General features: G+C 48.5%; 1 protein-coding gene across 8 annotated transcripts in view; it reads right to left on the bottom strand.

Annotated features, from left to right (window-relative positions):
• Ttc7b (tetratricopeptide repeat domain 7B) overlaps nucleotides 1–21,886 on the bottom strand; it is a 242,201-nt gene that overhangs the window by 51,828 nt on the left and 168,487 nt on the right. For all 8 annotated transcript variants that reach the window (XM_046440663.2, XM_046440664.2, XM_046440662.2 and 5 more), the window contains 2 exons: nucleotides 9,660–9,776; nucleotides 2,836–2,933 (listed from right to left, as the gene is read on the bottom strand). In XM_046440663.2, coding sequence (XP_046296619.1) covers nucleotides 2,836–2,933; nucleotides 9,660–9,776 — 215 coding nt within the window. The remainder of the gene's footprint in view (nucleotides 1–2,835; nucleotides 2,934–9,659; nucleotides 9,777–21,886) is intronic.

Raw genomic sequence — 21,886 nt, 5'->3', positions numbered from 1 at the left:
ATGGTGGAAGTTCACCATGGCACTGACCATGTACTCTTCTGAACGCCAGCACTGAGTGACTGTGCTCATGCTGGGTGCTGGTGCCCTTTAAAGGGAATTTGGGAAAGCCGTCAGGCGTGGACCCAGCCTGCTCCAATGCTAAAGATACACTGCTACCTCTAGGGCTTGGTTCTCCCAGACCATATCTCAGGGTCTTTTCTGTCACTTTGGGACCATTCTGACCTTGGATGGGTTCCTTTTCCCTTTTGTTCTTTAGCTCAGTTGCTTTCCTAAATAAGTAGGGCTCCAGTGGATGTTCAAAATTAGCCAGCTCTCTGAGCACCACTGAGCTGAAGACTGCAGGGAAGGAAATTGCCCGAGGTCAGGCCGGGTGGCTAGGAGTCCCGACTGTGACAGGTGGGGGTCATGTTTCACAGCTATGAAACAGGATGGGAAATTCTCTGTGGACAGCTATGGAGGCATCCGCAGGATCTGCTGGGAAGGGAAGAAGGTCAGGCGCTGAGCTACGCACACCACATGTGGCTGCTTACGTAAGGAGTGTGGGAAAGCACACCTGTGCTTATGTACACAAAAGAGCAGTGGAGGGTAAATAGAAGCTAACAAAAATGGCCCCTCTAGGGAAAGGTAAGGGAGGGCAGCAACACTTCTCTGTGGTATATTCAGAGTTAGAGTTTGGATTTCGAGTTTTGAAACAAAGTCAAGATGAGAGGGCACTCCACAGGCAGGCCTTCTGCACAGGTGTGTGAGTAAGAGGGTGGCCTCTCCTGAGACCACGCTCAGACCCAGCTAAGCAAAACGGGGCTTTATTACTCCAGACTAGTGTCCTTTTACTTCCCGGGAGCCTTCCAATCTGTCAGTTTCCCTTACTTACACTGTCACTTCAGAATATTTGACTCTGTAATAAAATAGCCTGTGACTGACTAGGCCCCCTCACATGGCCTTCCACCTCTGCTTCCCTGGTGTCTCAGGTCAATCAATGGTGTTCAAACAACATTTTGGGGCACTGGAGACTGACCAAAGGGAGGGATTCCTTTCTGCATAACAACTGTGACAACAAAATGGTTGCTGGCCCGAGTCCTGGGGCTTCAGTTCCTCCTCATTGTTCAGAAAGGGCACGGGAATCAGTAGTCCAGAATCCAACACCTGTGCTCCTGGGGAGTGACCAGGGGACCCTCCTGGGAGAGCAGCTGCACAGCCACCACTAAGGCCAAGGGTAAGGAGAAGGAATGGGCTAGGCCCACCCTGGGGCAGCAGGCCCCAGCCCCCTGGACAACATGGCATCTGAGAAGGTCCAACCTGAAGAGGAGCCTCCTGGGAGTTCTGGGGAAACCATCCCAGGGATTAAACGGGAGAATGGACAAGGGCCTCATGTATTTTCCATCACTATCCGTTTTCAATGTGATGTGGCATTCAAGTCTTGGGAAATTAAGACCTAAGCAAGCTGGAAGGAAATGGGGTCTAGATTTAGAATGACTGTCCTACAGGACACTAAAGAGGGGGCCAGAGGGGCACTCAGCCCAGGGCATCCACAGAAGCTGTTGTAAATCAGCCCAAGTAAGTCGCTGCAGGGGGCCAGAGTGAATGCCGCTGGCTTCTCTCCCTTCCCTATGTCCCAGCCTTGCTAAAGCCTGACCCTCCATTTCCAAGAGTGAGGAGTCCATCAGCTGCAGGGAAGGAGCACACCCATGAGGCAGAGCTCTGCTGTGCTGCTCCACAGCACAGTCTATGCCCACCTATGACTGACCAATCCAGGGGACAGGCCTCTCCCGGGGTGGAGGACTTCCTGTGGTTTGGTTAGTTTGCAGTCTGAACAGAAGCTGAAAGCTGGCTTAAATCTTTGGACCTGGGAGCCCCACAGCCTTGGTCTGACTTCTCAGGCTGACTTCCAGTTGGGTGGAGGGAGCCTGGTGGGAGTGCGGTCTGCGGTAGCTCTGAGTACCCCTTGGACCCAGCACCACAGGGGCCTCCCAGAGGCCTTACTCCCCCTACCCTGCCTGGGGTTGGATTTTCCAGGGGATGGGCTCTGTCAGGAACTGGGACATGGCACAAGGACAGAAAAGGGATTTTGAGATTCCTTTCATGAGGACAACCCATTAAAGACCAGGCATATCCAGACAGGAATTAAGCCTTAGTGGGTCCCTTGTGGGTGGGGGAGAAGAGAGAGAAGTGGGTTCTAAATGATGTTCTAGAACTACCTTTGAGACTCAAAGCTGAGTGAATTTCATTTTGTTTTGTGAGTCTACTGAGCCCCTCAAATTGTCGCTGAATAGTCAGTGTTACTGCTGGAATAGTCATTTGGAGCTGTGGAAATTAGGGGGGCATTCTCCCTGTACTGTAGCGTATGTGGTGCACACAAACAAAAGTACAAATCTCTGCTCAGAGGCAGTAAGTGTAACGGGCCATTGGGGGTGGGGACAGTGGAATGAAACAGCTCAGCATCCACTTGCTGCCCCAAAGGCCCTTCTGGGTACACGTGTGTTTACGTGTGCAACCGACTAGAAATCAGAATGATGGATGTGGGCAATGTCCGAAGCCCTAAAGGGAGGCAGAAAAACAGGGGAAACGGGATAGCATGGAAACCACCTGATTTTAGTTTCACATTTCAAGCTTCAGAGCCAGGGAAAACAGATTTCAAAGGGTTGTGCTGAGCAAATAACCTTCCTTTCCCCACCGTGACCCAACGCTTGAGGAGCCCAGGCGGGGCATGCGTCAGCTATGCATCACCTGTGAGCAAAGCTTTCCCCACCCTGGCCCCGCAGCCTGGCCACTCCACTCAGTGGCCGGCCCCACGTCCTCTTGGACACCATTTTGTCCCCTCTGACTTTGGATTCTCACCTGTCTCGGGATCACTGAAGTCTGGCAAAGTGATTGTGTTAAGCTGTCGTCTGTCGGCGATAGTTCTGTCTAAGAGGCTGCTCCCACGTCCAGAGTCACTGCAAAATACACTGTGAATGTCAGTTACCTGAGAAGTGGGAGGGGAGGGACAGAGACTCAACCAGTACCACTGGGCCAGTAAGGTGCAGTGGACACCTTTGGACGGGCTTTGGATGCGCCTCCGCATCTTCTCGCTTCCTGGCTCAGGCTGGGCTGGGATTTCTTTGAGCACTCAGTACCACAAACGTGCTTAAGCCACCCCACGGACCCTAATTCATTTTAGTCTCTTGTGTCATTATAAAAGATATGAAGATGAGAACGGCAAGCCAGGTTCTCCAGCCACCAGATGGGGAAACTGGTTGTTATTCTGTGCTATGAAGACTGAGGACCCGTGGAAGCCCTGACACGCCCCACCCTCCAAGATGACTTCATGAGCCAACAGTCCACACAGGCATTCCTGAACCTCGAGTCCTGAGAAAACAGCCAGAACATTTCTAAAGACCCCTGATGCCCAGGCCACTCCAGACAAACAAATGGGAATTTCTGGGGCAAATTTCAAAGCTCCTCAGATGGTTCTATGTTGCAGCTGCTAGAACTGAGGACCCCTGGCCTGCTTCTCAGAGGGTGAGCGCAGGCATGGGCTCGAACATGACCCAAAGACAAGCCTTGAGATGCACTGCATGGGTGACAGGCCATTTAATACTGAGGGACAAGTGCAGTGAGGAGACATAAGGAGCTGGTCACAGCAGAGCTGGGGCCCTGTCCAGCTGAGGTTCTGAGAAGGCCGCTGAGGAGACTTGAAGGGACTTGGGAAGAACATGCAGGGTCTTGACAACCACTTGCCACTCCCACCAGCTCCCAATGCTGTCCCCCTCTGCTGAATCCCCCCTCCCTCCTGGCACCATCCATCCAGCAAAGTCGCGTGGACACCACCCAGGCCTGCGGGGATCAAACAGTTAAGGGAACTTAGCCCCCAAAGACTTTGTTTTTTTGCAATTCTGGGAAGTTTTTAAGTAAACACTGTTGTTTCCCCCCTTCCCTGCCCCTGCCTCTGTCACGATATCTATCTGGGGGCTCTAAGTGTTTTTTTGGTTATTGTTAAGAAGTTCAAATTCTACAATAAAGGGACACAATTTCCTTCCTCTGTGCAGCTGCTGCTAAAATCAGTACAAACAAGGTTTGGTATGAAAGTCAGTGCAGTTCACAGGCTGCGGTGTCCCCGCCCAGTGATGCAGTCAGAGGGGTCGGTCTGCAGGAAGTGGAGGAAACGTCCTTGGTGGGACTGTGTCAGCCGGTACTTATTACATCATCCCTATAGGCACGCTGGAAATGCTCTATTAATTATTTCCACAACTGAGAAACAATCAGTGTCTCTAAGGAGAAGACATAAAAGAACATGTGCATTTTCAATAATTACAAATCTGGTTAAATGTATCCAGCACCAGTCTGCTCAGGTAGCATTTTTGATATAAATATTACAAAGGGTTAATTATCTGAATATGGCAATAGCCCCCTACATGGGAGACTGTCCCGAAATATAGAGACACTTTTCATCATTGTGGAGATTCCAGGATGCGTAATGAGGAGCTGGCATGGCAGGGGAAGGGCTGCCTGGCCATGTGGTGGCCAGACCTGGGACGTGGCTCAGCCGCAGTGCTGCTTCGCCAAGCTTCAGAGCACGGGTTTGGCTGCCATGTGTGCTGCTTTGAAAGGACCCGGAAAGTGGGTCCTGGAACCCAGCTGGAGGTCTTGGTTCCCATCCCACATCTGTCACTCGGGAGTAATCATTTTGAGCAAAGCCAGTTCCCTGTGCCTTGGTGACTTCCCTGGCCAGGTTGAGGATAGGATTATCTTTCTACACAGAACTGGGTAAGGAGGGAATAAGCTGTAGATGTAGACAGAACATTCTGAAGGGGTGTGACTTCGTGACACATGGCAGGTGTCATTATGAATACTCCCTCTCCAAATATGCATCTGGGGTTGACATGGCTGGCTGCTTCCTGGAGACATCTGCCCTGCCTTCTGGGGCAGCTGTGGGAGGCGTGGGAGGCCTCCTACTCCAAACACTAGAAACCCCAACTGAGCCCATAATACTGATTTGTGAACCTTGCTCACTGACAACAACACAGGGCCCATGTCCCTTGTCCCTCCACCAGTGGGGAAATTTTGAGTAGTTATTTCCTCAGTTTGCCTTCCATAGTTCCCCCCGAAAACAGTATATAAGCAACAATTGACCATTCAAAATGGAGCTGTTTTGTTCCATACTGAATGTTTTCTGTCTAAAAATAATTAGGTATTTATGACTGATTAAACATTTTGCTTGTTGCTTTAACCAATTTTTAGTTCTTCATTTACATGGTGTAGAGTTTTATCCAATCAAGACTTGCCTTTGCGAAAGCCCACAGATCATGGGGAAAAGAGCTAGGGAATGAATGTCTTGGTCAACTCTGGAGTCTCCTGAGTTTTCCCTGGCCAGTCTCTCTCACACAGACTGAAAGTTACCTTCCTTTCTTCCTCTGGACACTGCCTTCATGGGCAGTTCCCATGGACCCCCCCAGCACCTCATCTCTCCTCTCCTATGTCTGGCCCTGAGGCTGATGGGAGCAATTCCCCATGAGGGCTAGGGCTGAGGCTGTGGTTCACTGTGGAGTGCTTGCCTAGCATGTGTGAGGCCCTGGGTTTGATCCTCATCACCACATTAAAAAATAAAGTAAAATAAAATAAAGGTATTGTGTCCATCTATAACTAAAAAATTATACATATTTAAAAAATGAGGTGGGCTGGAAGAGAGAGAAGCCATTCCTGCTCAGCAGTGCTGGGAAGTGGTCTAGGTGAGGAAAGCAGAAGGACCCCTGAGCCGTGGCACACAAGCTGAGGTATCCACTTGCCTAGATGCACACATGCAGTGAATTTCTCTTCCTCATCACGAATGAAGATTCAGATATACTGTACATTGTAATGCCAGTTAACGTGACACCGAAAATTGAAAGCCTCTCCTGGAAATCTTTACGGTCCACAGCCATCCAGAGGGAAGAGGTGGTGGTGGACCAGGAGTCAGAACCCTGGACTTCTTGACACTTCTCAACTCCTGGGAAATTTGTGGCACACAACAAATACGAGGACAAAGGGGTGGAGGGCAGAGCACAGGCAGACAGAGAGGAACTTTTACTTTTTTATCCCTAGGCTTCCTGGGCCTATAGAATCAAGGCAAGTTCCTAAAATAGCCAAGCTTCAACGTTACCTTCAGTAAAATGGGTATGCTATAACATGACATCTGCCCGTTATATCTGTCTTCTTTGGAGATGAAATGAAAGAATGGTCCCTGTAAAGAAAAGCTCTGCCCAAATGCTGATAGCTGTGAGCAAGACATGGGGTCTCCAGCTTCCAACTGAGATCAGAGCAAAGAAAGTATGTAAGTGTGTGTGTGTGTGTGTGTGCGCGCGCGTGCACACTAACTTTAAATGCTATTTGTTGGTAAGTGACTGAAATAGGACTTAGGAATCAAAGTGGCATGAAGAGGGAAAGACGTAGTTAGCAATTAAAAAAAAGAAAGAAAGGAAGGAAGGAAGGAAGGAAGGAAGGAAGGAAGGAAGCTGGCCATTGCCTTGGGAGAGGCGGCCCCCTGCCATGGAGCGAGCTCTGGTGTCAGGCAGACCTGGCTGTGAATCACAGCTCTACTGCTCATTTAATTGGGCAAACTGAGGCAAGTCATTTACCCTCCTTTAGCTTCAATTTTTTTTCCCTACAGGATGGAAATAACAGTAGCTATTTTGCAAGGCTGATGCAGAGATTGAAGGTAGCACATTAACGCCGGTGCAGCGCTGGCACTGTGAATTTAAATAACCGTGGTCATTAGCGAGCCTTGCTGAAGTGCTGTGCTACCCAGGCAGGCAGCCTGCCGGGGCCTTCTGGTGAGATTCTGGTCAGATTCGCACTGTCCTGAGTGGCCAAGTCAATATTCACAAGAACTCAGGGAGCTTTGCATTTTACTAAGGGAAGTTAGACAAAATACTAGACAGATTTCTATCCTAAATGCAAGCAAAACTGCAGACCATGGGAAAGAAAACGAAGGCTTCTGAAGCTCCAAACACTCTGTCATAGGTACCGTGAGCTGGAGACGCCACCACCACTGAGTCTGCAGCCAGAGCTGCATTCTGCAAGTACAGGGGACCTGCTAGCCAAGGCTTCCCAAGCTCAGCTCCGCCAGGAGCAAAAATAAAGAGGGCAGGAACTGCAGGGACCACGGACTCAGCGTCTGTTTTCAGTGTGGCCACTCCCTCCCAGTGACTGCCCACCACCTCCTAGGCTGCTTGCAGCCCTGGGGGCCTGTGCCGAGCCTCTGGATGGACTCAGCAGGGGAAGAAGGTGGGAGGGCTGGAAGCTTCCTGGCAGGTGGAGCAAAGGGCCCTGCTGCAACTGCGCATGTGCAGAAGCCAGGGGGCCAGGAGCTAGGGAGTCAGCATGAACCTACTCCAGACAGAAACCAACTGCTTCCTACCAAAATCTTTCTGCTTAGCTTTCAGTTTGTTTTATTTTTAGGAAGGGATGCTTCTCGTGTTCATGCGATCACTTGTTCACGCGATTCTACCCTTTTCTAAAGCCTGGTGTGACCCAAAGACAGCCTCTAGGCTGCTGGTCCCACCTTGCCTCATCTGGAGGCTAGGATGTGTGCTCACCTCACAACACACTGCCCTCCCTCTTTATGATTTCCTCTATGGCCAGGATCACTGCTTACCCAAGCAGACTGGGAGCACAGCTAAATTTGCCCAATGGTAAGGACTGCTGGAGAAGTATATATTTATATCCCAGAGAAAATAAAGTTAAAAAATAAAACAAAACAGGAAGCTTCTTAATAAGAAGCTGCTCAGTACTCCCCCCCCCACCCCATTGTCCCCCGCCCCATGCTTTGGGAAAAGCAGCTCTGAGTAACTGCAGGAGCCTCCTCCACTATCCCAACCCCACCCAGGCTCTGTGCCCAAAGCCGAGTCCTTTCTGCTCTGCCCCGAGAGATCCTGCAGGAAACGGAGGAAGTATGGTCAGAGCCCAACATTTGGTTAAGTATTTTTAAAAAGCTTTCCAATTCTGCTATTTCTTTCTCCTCACATTCAATATTCTTGGTTGCTAAGTGGGAGGAAATGTGGGGAGGTGGGAGAGGTGTGGAGAGCTGAGGGAAAATTGGCAACACGAAAGCTGATGGGTTTATTTTCTCCTTTCTAAAGGGGGTATTGGCGAAGGATGTGCTCCAGCACGGAGGCAACCAGCTGGGGCAGTATCTGCTGTTAGCTCCGTGACGAGGCAAAGGCTCCCCAAATCCTGATGCTACTGATAGGCCACGGGTGGGGGCCTGGGGGAGACAAATATAGGCTTTCCCATTTTGCTTACAGACTTAAGACTGTCAGATCAATTGCATGAGAGGGAAGAGACCAGCCTCATTATTATACTTCACCAGGAAGAAGGACCCACAGTCACAGGAGACCATCAGCCCTTGTGGCTGGCTTTCCAGGCTGAGCCCCTCCTTCAGCTGCTCCACCACAGGCTGGTCACAGTTCTAGCTAGGGTCAGTTCACAGTGGCCAGCCCCTTCACAGAGCCCTGATTTTGAACACTACTTTTTTTTTTTTTTTAACTGCAGAAGCTTTTGTAAAACAAAATCTCACAGGGAGCCCTGCCTTTGTTCTGTGGTGCCTACCTACACCCCCACTTTGCCTTTCCACAGTTCTTTGCAGACCATGGCCACCAGCCCACACCATTGGTGCTCATTTACCATTTTCAGGCTCCAGATTCTTCAGATCATAACAGGGGCTGTCCATACACCTTGCCATGAACTTGGAAAGCTCAAGTGCAGGAGCAGTTTTGTGAATTCGCCTGACTCATTGGGTCCCCCTGCATTAGATTACTTCCTCCCCAGGGCAGGGGACACTTAGTAACCCAAACATGTCAGGAAAAAGTGCCCAAGGCTTAGAAATGGGCAAATGGGTTCCCAGGTGTCTGCAGTGGGCTTCTGGGGGTGACTGGTCCCCATTCCCCAGGTCGGCTGCCTCTAAAGGGTGGCACCTTTGGCTTCAACAGGAAGCCAAAGTTAACTGGGGTACTTTACGGCTTTAAAGGGCAAAAACTAACCACAGAAAACTGATAATAAGACAAATGGGTTTTGTCTGGTAGAGCTACAGTTGATCTCTACCCTGTCGAGAACATAACCCTAAACAATGCATTTCATTGTCTCATAGGATACTGTTTTTTGCATCTATTTGCAAATTCATTTCAGCATTTCTGCCTATACAAATGTTTTTCAAATTATTCTTTGATCCAGTCTTAACACTGTACTTACTTAGTGTGGTAAGTAGAAACTTTGTCATGTGTTTAGTTTATATTTGTATGAAAAGTGATTTTAATTTTTTTGAAATTATATTTTATCATGCTGAGAACAATTTCCTCTGTCCTTCGTAGGACTGTGCAGGTTCAGCTCTATTGCAAGATCCCCACCTGGAGTATATATCACTGACTAGGATAGACTCTCATTACCAGGCAGATGGTCAGACTTGTCACAGAAGTTAAGAAAATGGCTGGTAGAGAGAAACTGGAGAAAGCACCATTACCAGATGCGCCTAGAGGTCACCATGGCCCATAGCTTGAAGGCCCCATCAGCCTCTGGGAGAGAAGTTCCTTAAAGTGACGTGAAGCTCCATCCCTACTACGTTGATGCCCACTAAAGGTCTATCAGAGATGGTACTGATAGGTGGAGACCCATGCAAAAGCCACACAAAACAGGCGCCACTGGCCTCTTACCTGGGATTGGTCAGGTTGTAGCAGGATTTCCATATCTGTAACATGTGCTTACAGGTGAGCAGTGCCTCATCTGGGCCCCGGCAGAGGGACTCCAACTTCACTTTGGAAAACAGTAGTCTACAGGGGAAGACAGGGAGAACAACACAGGTCATGCCAGGGGGCTGCCACTTGAACACACAGAGAGGTGGGCTCAGCCAGGGGCAGCTGCACTCAGAATGGGGACATGCCTGAGTGTTGTAGGGGGCAGTGGCTACAGTGCCAAGCATTCTAGAACCCCAGCTCCATGTCTGCCTTTGCGTAAGTCTCACCAGGGAGGCAAATGCAAGTGCAGGGCAACTAACTGTGGTGGGGTTAGCGCATCAGAGCGGCCACTTTTACTTTGAACACTGGGATTTTATTAAGAGCATGTCTTTTAGAACAAAACCAACTTATCTATGAAACATCATTAAAAGTGAGTGTTGATTTATTTACAAAATTACACAAGGGATGTGACTCCACTGATATAAATATCTACAGAAAACCCTCTGCGCTGCTTATCATCTGGGAAGCTTGGAAAGCCTGGCCTGAAGGCACACAAAGGGGTGCTGAGCAGGCGCTCCCTGCTGGGTCGGCCCAGACTGCTATTCGGGGGCTACCCAGTAACACACCCCAGAGTCACCAAGGCGTCTTTTCCCTAGTTTTGTCCCCACCACTGGCTTCAGCCTCCCTCCAGACCTGAGTGCTAAGCTCAGAACCTTCACTTTCTTGGCCCAGCAGCCATACCCAGCCCCAGAGTCTCCTGTCTGTCTGTGGACATCAGCCTGTGTGGCTGCAGACCCCAGGGTTTTGGTCCCTGGACTCACCACCACTCACTGTCCTGGAGGAAGCCCCAGCATGGGGCCAGGTTCCCTCCCAGTGGTCTTCCTGTCCAGCTCTCAGAAACCCAATCTTTTTAGTCCCAGCAATGATTCTTACTGCCTGCAGCAACATGTCCCAATTCTCTAGCCCCCAGAGACCACCCCTGGCCATTCTCCTCTCAAGGTGCCATGTATCCCCTCCCATGCCTCACATCCTATGGGATGCTTTAGTCCTGCCAATGCAAGCCACTGGCCAGACACCATGCTTCTTGAGCCCCATTGCTATATACGCCGCATCTCGAGAGCAGTCTCTACCAGTCCACCTCTCTCCAGCTCCTCTTCGGCGCAGCTAAAGCCCAGTGTCAGTGACTAGGTCTCTTGGTGATGCCACTGCCACATCTGCACCTTCTACCCAGTGAGGCCCAGAGCGGCTGGTGTTTGTGGTTAAAGGGAGGTAGCGACTGCTGCAGTCACTGAAGGTCTGCTGTATGCCAGGCCTCTCTTGGCAGGTGTGTCCTATACGCCAAGGCTGTGTAGCTGCCCTCTGGCCATGTGTTTTCTGGAAGTGATTTTCCTCATGACGGTCAGAGCCTTGACCCCTCTCCCTGTCCTCCCCTCACAGCCTTGCACTGTGCTGAGGTCTACAGGCCTTTCCTCAACATCTTCTTGTGGACAACTTCTCTGTAAACCACAGGAGATGGAGATGTGTTGCCAGCAATCTCAAATACACAGGAGAGTTCCTTGACCTTGCAGGTGAGACAGCCTTCTCCGGAGGTCCCTGAGGAGCCAGGTCTCTTCCCACTGCAAGTGATGAATGAGAATGGTCCTGCTGTCACCACCCAAGCTCAGGACTGGGTCAGCACCAACCACTTCCTCTGCATGGAACAAAGGGAGCCTAAGGGGTTCTGGTGGCTCCCAGGGGGTTCTAGGCAGCGAACACCTCAACCAGGGTTTGCAGAACCTGGGCTGATGGGACGATGGCCCTGGTGGTGGGAAGGACACAGTGTCTGGCCTAGAAGCAGAAGGGCAGAGAGCAGCACGGCCAGATGTGAGAAGGGGTTTGGCCTATGCTTCACAAAGCTTGAAGTTCCCCTGAAGCCTTACTGGGGCCACTTACGGGGAATGGCAGCCACTCTGGGTGTCCCAAGGGGTTTTTAAAGGAACTGGAAGCTGGTTCTACAGAGTCCAGAATGTGGCAGGAGTCCCTTCCCCCCAGAATCTCCACCAAATTCAGGTCCCATGGGAGGCTTGTTAAAGGCAGTGATACCTGCCAGTGGTCACCTATCCACCTTGGTGGACTCTACCCAGAGGCCCAGAAACTCCTCTGGGTGAGGGGTTAGGCAACTGTACCAGGGGAGACACCCCAGGACAGTGGTGAGCCAGAAGGCCATGCCGCTGGCACTGCACGGAGGGAGGATCTTACAGGCATGCGGAACCCCTCTGGCTCGGCCAGGCTCAGAGGAGGGCCACAGAGCGGGTGGGAAGGTTCCCCTGCCCGGCGGGTGGCGGTGCAGCTTTCACGGCACCCAAAGTACGAAACACCAAAGCATGCATCTAAGCTTCAGCTTGGGGGAACAGTTCTGTGCAAGGCTTTTTGGCTGGAAAAAGAACTTCTAATTAACATGAAATAACAGCTTTCAAACACTTGACTCAGGATATGGAGTTGAAAAGGTGTGGGCTGGATTTAAGGGAACCAGACAGGAAGAACAATAGTAGAACCGCTGAGCTCCAAGGATGGAAAGGACACTTGGGAGTGAGGCGAGAGGGACAGCATGAGAGATGTCTGCAGAGGAGAGAAGCAGGAAAGCCCAGAGCACAGGCAGGGATTCCAACCCTCCAGCCACCAGCAGGTCTGTGCGCTGCGACACACCTGCCAAGCTTCTCTGACACACGGGGGTGGGGGGGTGGGGGGGAGGGATGCTCAACACACAGCTTGGGGAGAGGGCCTGGCAAGGCGGTGCTGCCTTCTCACCCTTTCCCCAAACCTCAGCTGGCTCAGAGGTGGGAAGCAGTGCCGGAAACAGCCCCGGGACGAGTGTCCCTACGCTGCCGAACGCTGCCTGCGCATCTCCAGGCTGCTCCAGCACAGAGCTGAGTTCACGAACACGCTTCACTCACAAGTTGCCACAGTCCATGGCCAGAGTTATTACAGAGTCACTGGACAGGAGACATCCAGAGGCAAAAACACGGTGATGAAAAAGCGTGGACAAACCAGCATTGGCTATATTTCAATCCGTCTAATCGTTGACCTGATGCGGAGGGCAGAGGGGTCAGCCAGGTGAGACCTCCTGCTGGCCAAGACACCAAATGCTACCATGACTTGGGTCAGCAGTCTCGTGCCAGCAGGTGTTCTCCTCACACCCTACAGCTGGCTCCAGGTGCAGTAACCTAATTTTTAAAAGGGAACTATTTTGTTCAAAGACTCATTGAAAACTTACATAAAATTAATGAAGAAAAGAAGAACTGAGCTAAAATATCGACTGGACTCCATTACTGATAACCCAAGTTTAGCCTCAGCTGCAATGTCTTCTGTGCTCTGACTCCTGCCCACATGCTGGCCTCCCACAGGTCTGTTCATAGCCATCACGTATACCCCCAACTTGGGCCATGCCCAACTTTCTTCCCATACCCTCTGACCTCACGCTTGAGTCTTCGCATACTCTGTTCCCTGTGCTTGGAAGGACTTTTCCATCTAGCCTCTCTGCCTTGAAGCACCTATTCCACCCTCGAGATCCAGCTCAAACAGCACCTCCTTACGGGAGGCCGCTCACAGAATAGGAGCCACGCCTCTAACAGAGATGCAATTACAACTCGCAGGAGAGCTCACGACCACGGAAAGCTGACCGGCCAGCCAGGAAACTTCTACTTTCAAGACCAGAAAATAACAACAGTAACAGCAGCTGCCAGACCCTAAATATTTAATTGCTGATTCTTACAACCCACAAATTAAGTGGAGGGTTGAGCAATTTGCCCTAGTTGATACCACTGGTGATTGTTGTTCACCCAATTCTGTGTGACTCCAAAGCACTCAACAAGGAACAGGAGGATGATTACAAACCTAACCACACCACCAACACCAGCAGACACATCCAGCATCTAACCCATTGCCAAATAGCCAACACCCTAAAATGCATAAGGCTCTGGGTTAGAACCAGAAGGGAATGCAGAGTGGTACAAAGTACAGTCCCCAGAGAATGTATGGCTTAGTCAGGGCCCACTGTGGCCTTGAGGGGAAGTTGGGCAGCCGATTATTGCTCCTTGGCTATCTTGAATTCTTTAAAAAAATAATAGTCTGTGCGCGCGCGCGCGTATGTGTTTCTGACTTGCCTTTCACAACAAAGTCTGCTGCATATAAAATTCTACTTATTTGAAGGACCCAGTTAATCAAAGTTTTACTTTATTACTTAAAACAAACAAAAATAATAGTATAATATCTAACCTGATTTGGGGAATTTTAAAAACAATCCTGAGGTAATTCTTGAAATACCAACTATGTTTGGCTTAGTGCTGAGCTCAGAAGGACTCACACCCCACCCTCACCCCACCCCTGGTAAGGGTCTGGAGCTGCAGCACTGTGACTTTATACTGTTTACTATAGGACATGAATCAAACTTTCATTTATCAGGGCCAAGCTGACCATCTAGTGCCCTGCCCAAGAAGACTTTCTGAACCCCTGGAAAGTGCCCCTTCACAGATCTATATTGGTCCCTGACTGTTGTTTGGCTTTATCCTGGACCCATCCCCCTGAGTCCTAGACTCCAGACCTGGGTAGGGAACCAGGTACCTGTTGAACTAAAGTTGAAAGATAGATATGTCTAAATGTGGAAATGCAATATGCCTCACAAAACCTTCTGATGAAGAACTCTCAATGAAAATAAATCAGAACAGTCTAGAGTAAAACTAAAGTAGTAACTCCCTCCATCTTATTTGGCAATGTAAAAAATGCCCTTGTGAAGTGTGGCCCGGAAGAACCATGCAGACTAGTACACCCAAACCTCCAAGCAGCCGACCTGTGAATGCTGCACTCACGGCAGCCCATTTAGAAGGACACCACAGGAATCTGAACATTTGGCATTCTGTGCTGACCTGTGTGGGTGAGCTCCTGGGCCCAGCATGCCAGGGTCCTTGCTTACCTACTGAACGCAGGCAGGGATGCAGAACAGCTGGGTGGAAAAGCCTGCTCAGGTGGGGCCCCAAGTGCCTTCCCAGCTCTCTCCCAAGGCCGGGGAGCCTGCATGGAGAGCTGGAATAGGCTTCAATCACCTGAAGAAAAGTGTGCATCTGTCCCCAGGTAGCAGAGCATATCAGCCCAGGTGGGTGGGGGCAGGTATGTTCAAATGAAATTTTAAACTGAGAAGGTGGTTTGGCAGACAATGGATTAAAATGGTAAGAACTCAAAAGTGATATGCCAAAGCATGTGGTGAGAGAAGAGAGATGGAGACTGGAAGCCAAGTGAGTCAGCTGTGAACAGGATGAAGGGGAGGGTGAAGCAGGCCCCATGCAGCCCCCACTGGGGGAGGAGAGCACCAAATCCATCTAGCCAACCCCTCAGAAGGAGACAAGGGGTTCTTTCAGGTTCCAGTGTGGCTTTAAGGAAATCTACTTTCATCACCAACATTTCTGATGGCCTACTGCATGCGGTTTGGAGCTCTGACTCTCCTGGGGGTTTCCCAAGCAGGCTGATCTTGGAAGACAGTGTATCTCTGCAAAAAAGCACCCAGTGGTTCTGGGCTGAGTCACTGTCCCTGAAAATCAGTACTGTGACTGGCCTGGCATAGTTCAATGGGGTCTGATTCATGCCAGGTGAGCTCACAATGCTGGTCTTACCATTGTGCACATGCCAGAATTGATAGACCACAAAGCACCCAAAGCCCCTCTGACAACGGGTAGAAGGGCTGAGGAGCAGAACCAGTTCACATGAATGTGCCACTGGATGTCAAACACTGCCTAGGGCCTCACTAATTGCAAATACTCAATAAATGTCATTTGAATGAATGATCTAATTACTCAAGAGTTACACAAAAAATACATAATTTCTTAGATCCTCTGGCTTACCTAATTGCTGTATTGACAAGCTATTCATGGGCTCATTAGAAAAAAATATAGATTTTTCCCAATTAATCCAAAGCTGGAAAAGTCCATGTGAAGTCCTAGAACACTTTGCCATTTAGAGTATGGTCCAGGACAGGCAGAATCTCCTGGAGCTCGTGAGAAATAGAACCTCATGTTTTCCACTTAGCCTAGATCCCATGAACCCAAATCTGAGTGTAGCTAGGTTCCCAGGGAATTCACATGCAAAGTCACATTCAAGAGGCACCACTGCAGCTCATAACTCTCCATCCCAACTTTCAGTGGTCTAATTCTACAAAAAGCAGAAAAAAGCTCTCAGAGGAAGAGTTCCCTTAGCCTCTTCACTTAGGAAAATCGACCTGTTTATTTCACTCCAATGAGATTTTTTTTTTTTTTTTTTGAGACAGGTCTTGCTATTTTACCCAGGCTGGCTCTGAATGCCTGCGTATGTGACTCTTTCTCAGCCTCCTGGGCGCTGGGAATATAGTTGTGCACCATGCCTGGCTGCAGTGAGAGCCACAGGAGCACGCAGGGGGCGCTGTGATCTTAGGCGCAGCGGGGATTCTGAACAGCCCTTTAGGCTCATGTTTGAAGGGAACCGCTGTGGTCTGAACAGCACCCGCCTCTTCCCCAGATCACCTTCTGATGGCAGGGCTATAACCCTGCCCAGGGTGTCCACGACTCCAGTGAAGGTCTGCCAGGTGGTTAGAGCGTACAAACTGAGGGACACCCTTCACCATGGCACCCACATCAAGGCCCCCCATGCTGCCACTGTGGGTCCTGGAGACCCATGGGCCTGCCAGAATAGGAGGTAAACAGGAGCTGGGAGAGTTTGACATTATGCCTGCCGTCAAAACTGTCATCAAATCCACATGACTTTGAAATGTGCCTAAAACCTCTGCTAGAAGAACTGAGCTCACAGGCCACTGGTCAGAAACCCCCAGTCTCTAAGCTTTCCAGGGTCAAATCTGAATACTTAGTCCCTGTTAAAACCGACATTCCAAGCCAGCTGCTTCTCAGTGCATAACAGAAGCAATGACCTTCTCTCATAATGGAGCACCCGCCCACGAGTGGCTGGCCCAGGGACTTACAGGGAAACTGCTGAGAGTAATTTAACCAACAAAGAACTTCTAGAAACTTGGCTACTTTCAACACCCTGGTTGCTCCAGGAGACGTGGCCCAACGCGCCAGCACACAGTGGGTGGCTGCTCTGGCCTTTCTCCCATCTGGTCAGTGAGTGAGGGGACCGTGGGGCCTTGCCCCAGATGCTGCGCTCTGTCCTGGAAAATCAAAACCATTTTTATTTAGTAAAACAGAGTTTCTTGAAGCCAAGGTATTAGGAGGTATTGGGAGGCAACGCCTCGCTCTTTGGGGCTCAGCAGCCCCTCATCCTCAGCTGGGAGGCTTCGAGGCTGGGTGTGAAGGGCAGAGCAGGGGACGGACCCACAGCCCGTCTCTGATGATTTGGCTGCGACCCTGCCTCCTAACCTGGCCCCTGCTTTCTGACTGGCAGGGACTCCTGTAGGATCCCATATCAGTTACATTTTGCTTCTCGTTTCAGTCAAAGTGTCAACAATCTGGAGTACACCCCCATCCTCCTAGCAGTATTTTTAGAACAAACAAACAACTGACATATTTAGCTGGAATAAATCTTACCTCAAGATACCCCAGTTTGGCTCATTTTTACTCCTGCTTCAACCAATGATCTCAACTCTGACTAGCACTTGGAACTGGCGTCTATGCTGGGAAGGACCTGCTTGGGCTGAATTGTGAACCCCTCTGGAACTCTGCTGCCCATGTTTCAAAGGCTCCTCCAGTCCCCAAAGGAGCCACCGCATCTTGTGCTATCCTCAAAGCCACAGACTCTATTCAGAGAAGGGACCACGTCCTGAGGGCTACCTGAGGCAGAGAGCAGCTACCCCCAGGTTTGGTAAACGAGTTGGTGGCAAGTGCACGTGGCACAGCAAGTATAGCAAGCGCAGAGTAAACCCCAAAGAGGCAGCAGAAGCCACACAGGCAGGCATGCTGAGCCACATCCAAGGCACCAGGCCAGTCAGTGGGACTGTGGCTTTCACCCATTCGCTGCACAAACATATTCAAATCTGCAGTGTGCCAAGCACCAGGCTAGGTACTGGGAGTTTCCAGGAACCCCCCTGAATGAATCTCTACTTTGAACTGTGCAATGAGACAGCTAGGAAGACTTGGAAAGGACAGCATTTAAATAACTATACTCTGGATGCCTCCACTAAGGGGGTGGCTCTGGTGGGAGCACTGCCATGGTTCCCTCCCTGCCTCTCGCAGCCCTTCACCCTTCTGCACCCAGGGCCACTGGCCTGAGTTGTGCTCTCTGGCCAACAGGGAGACTGGCATGTCCTGAAGACTTTCTTGCCAGCACACTCGGAAAAAAACTAAAAAGGGCAGACTTTTCTGGAAAAGATGCAGGATACTCCATGAAGATTTTAAACTGGGGACAAACGGCCTGCCTGGTACGGTCAGGTGGAAACGCGGTCAGGTGGACCAGCCTGGTTCAAAACCAGGTCCTAAGGCTGGGGCTGGGCTCAGTGGTAGAGCGCTTTCCTAGCACATGTGAGGCACTGGGTTTGCTCCTCAGCACCACATAAAAGTAAATAAATAAAATAAAAATACAAAGAATACAATAACATTGTTTAAAACAACCCAAAACCCCCTGGTCCTGCCTGCTTCTGACCCTCCAGAAAAGAGACCTGTCTCATTAACAAATTTAAATGTGTTTATCCTCCAGTTTTCTTCCAGTTCTTCTACTTGGTTTTCAGCTTCTGGGCCCCCTTTTCATTGCATCTCAGGCTCCTGTCTCTTTTGAAAGGCATCCACATCGACTGAAGACATCACCACAGACCTAAGCCTCACACCAATTGCAGAAATGGGTGTGGAGTGCCAGGAAGCTGCTCCCTGGGTTAGCAAGTCCAGAATGCTGGCTTAATTATCCAAGCCAGAGCATCACAAGGGCAGAAGAGTCCCCAATAATCTAATTTAATTCCAGATTGCTGGAAACTCTTCTACAACCAAACTTGTCAATAAAGAGAGGTAAAAAGTTGTGTTTTTTAAAATGTAGTAAAACATACTTATTATAAAATTTGCTATTTTGGCCATTTTAAGTGTACAGCTCAGTGGCATTGAGTATATTCACATCACTGTGCAGCTGTTGCCCCCAGCCATCTCCAGGACTCTTTCATCCTGCAACACAGAAACTCTGTGCCCATAAAACAACTCCCAACCCCCACTTCCAGCCCTGGAGCTACCATTCTCCTCCTCCATGACTTTGATGACTCTAGAAATCTCACATAAATGGAATCACACGGTGTTTGCCTGTTTGTGAGTGGCTTACTTCACTTAGTACAATGGCCTCAGTTTTCATTTACGTTGGTCTATGTTAGAATCTTCCTCCTTTTTTAAAGGCTGGATCATATTTGTGTATGTATACACCATATTTTGTTTATCCCTTTATTTGCTGACACTTGGACACTTGGCTTGCTCCTGCCTTTTGGGCAACTATGAAGAATACTCCTGGGAGCCTGGACTTACAACATCTGTTCACACCCCTGCTCTCAATTCTTTTGGGTCCAGACCCAGCAGTGGCACTCATGGATCATACAGGAGCTCTGTTTTTGTTTTTTTGAAGAACCACCATCCTGTTTCCATGGAGGCAGTGCTATTTCATATTCCCACAGCAGGAGTCCAGCTCCTCTACATCCTGGCCAATGCTAGGATATTCTGGTCTTTTTTTAATAACAGCCAACCTAATGGGTAGAAGATAGCATCTCATTGTGGTTTCGATTTACATTTCCTTAACGATTAGCAACACTGAGAATATTTTCATGTGTTTATTGGCTACCTGTTTACCTTCTTTGGAGAAATATATGTTCAACTCTAAATCAGGCTGTTTCTTCCATCTTTTAGAAAGCTGATTTTAAATAAACTACTGTCCCACTAAATGACATTCCATGTTGATCGGCAGCCCATCTTTCTTCCCCTTCCAGCTTGCATCCGAGGGATCAAGGGATCGTGGGATCGGCATCCCTGGGTTGGCTACTGTGACATCCTTCACACAGACATCCTTCAGGTATCAGGGGACTGTTTCTTCTAGGTTGATAGGAAGAACATCCTCTTTCCTTGTGGTCCAGCATTTTATCAAATGCAAATTTAATGAGCATGTTCATTACTTCATCACTCAGTTCAGGCATGAAAAAAATCCATAGCACCTGGCTTCTCAGTCATCACTAAATGAAAACATTGCTTATGATGCTGCTTCAACTTAACTGAGTTTCTCTGAGAGTGTGAGTGAATGAGACAGAGTGCAAGAGACAGTCTCACTTGCCAAGTAGTGATTTTTTAAAAAATCACATTTATATCCACTTAAGTGAAGGAGACCCTAACCATGTTTTTAGTTTACTGATGAGCTGGACAGAGGAGATGGCATAACAATTCTGCTCATGTGGATGGTAAGCTCAAAGAGCACAGAAACCTTGTTTGGCCACAGCAGTGTCCCCTCTACCTAGAATAGTGCCTGGCATGTGGCAGGAATCTAATGTTTTCAAGGCAGCTTGTGCTCTAGAGCACAATGTCCAGGCCAGACTGCCTGGGTTCTTGTCACAGCTCTGCTGCCTTCTAGGTACAGGATCTTGAATGATTACTCAAACTCTCTGTCTCGTTTTTCTTATCTACACAATGGAGATAATAATACCTACCTCAGATGGTTCTCTTGAGAACTAAATCAGTTAAAAAAGTGCCTGTCACAAAGCAGTACATAACGTTGGTGGTTATTAGTGCTAAATAAATGACCAACTAAATTAATGTTACATATGTCTACTGCTTTCCTTATAGTAAGTTTTCACTGGTGTAAACAACAAACAAACATAGTCATCTGACAAAATCTGTTTCTACACGTATGAGAGCTGAAGGCCACGTGGAGAAGAACAATATTTAAGAAGCATTGTGTTCCTCCAGCCAGGTGATGGAGATTTGTTTCAAAATCTTCCCATGTATCACAGTTACGGACCAAAACACTTAAAAGAGCTGTCCATACACCATAATGATCCAAATTTGTATCTGTATCCTCGAGAGGTTTTAAGTCACCTTCTTGTGCTTTGTGATAACATCTAATGGTTTCTTAAAGTATGCTATGATCTGATGACCTCCTGAGAACACATGAATGGGGCAAACCGGAAAAAATAAAAATTTGAATCAATTAAAAATCCACTGGAGAGTTGCATACCCAGTTTGTCTGAGGGCAAGAAACTCTGCCCTGCCAGTGGCTTCTGACTCAAAATGCTAATGTCTTGGTAAGACTGCAGTCCTCAAATGCCACCAGGACTGCAGGACTAGACAATCTAGCTTCCAAAGACAAAGCGCAAACAACAAAAACAAAACCCAAACTGTCAGTTCTCGTCTCAATATTTTTCTAAAAATAAATTTCAACAGCAGAAACAAAGTCTGATGGCTTGATCAAAGCCCTGGCCCGACAGAGCACCTCACTGTTTTTAGAGAGACGATTATTCTAAACGTCACTTGGCACCTGCTTCTACCTTTTGAGGCCAGTAAAGAAAATTACTAAGTAAAACGTCTTAATCAAGGGAAATTTCTGCAACATTCCAAAAGAAGGAAGACCAGGCTCTTAAACCAAGTACGGTCTATTGTGAACATTCCAAAATTAGTGAATACTTCTCAATATATAAAATGAGTATGCTATTAAATTTTATTTTGGGAAAAACTTATAGTGGTAGAGACAATATATAATCAGTTAATATTAACTTCTCATCCTTTTGTTTAGGTATTTAATATTTGAAGGGCTTAAAAAACAAAATTTCAATAGTAAAAATCCAGTTCAGGAGGAATTTAAAAAAAAGAAACAAAAACAAACAAAAAACCAAGGTACCTACAGAAATGGCAGAAGTCCAACTGTGTCATTAATTCTATTACATGTGTATGAACCAAACACTTGAGACAGGAGGCAGAGATTACCAACACTAACCATAAAGGGAAGACTCAACTATATGTTATCTGCAAGCAGAGAACATTTAAAGACTATGGATGAGAACTTTCTAGAAATGATAAACAACACAAACAATACCAATCCCACTTTTTAAAGTACAGTGAATTCAGAACAGGATCCACCCTTAGATGTGTAAGTGTAAAAGCACATTTCAAAGGCAATTAAAAGCAATCAGAGAGAAAACACAGACAACAATAAAATGAACTACAACTGAACTCAATAATTACAAAAGGAACAGGGTCACTTGTGCTATGAGATGTTTAAGCCAAGGGCAGTATATCCACTTTGAAAAC

This window comes from Marmota monax, unplaced genomic scaffold, assembly GCF_021218885.2.
Source record: "Marmota monax isolate L192 unplaced genomic scaffold, Marmota_monax_Labrador192_F-V1.1 WCK01_AAM20220418_F8-fsc00017, whole genome shotgun sequence".
NCBI classification, from domain to species: Eukaryota; Metazoa; Chordata; class Mammalia; order Rodentia; family Sciuridae; genus Marmota; species Marmota monax.
This window is presented reverse-complemented; position numbering and strand designations above follow the sequence as displayed.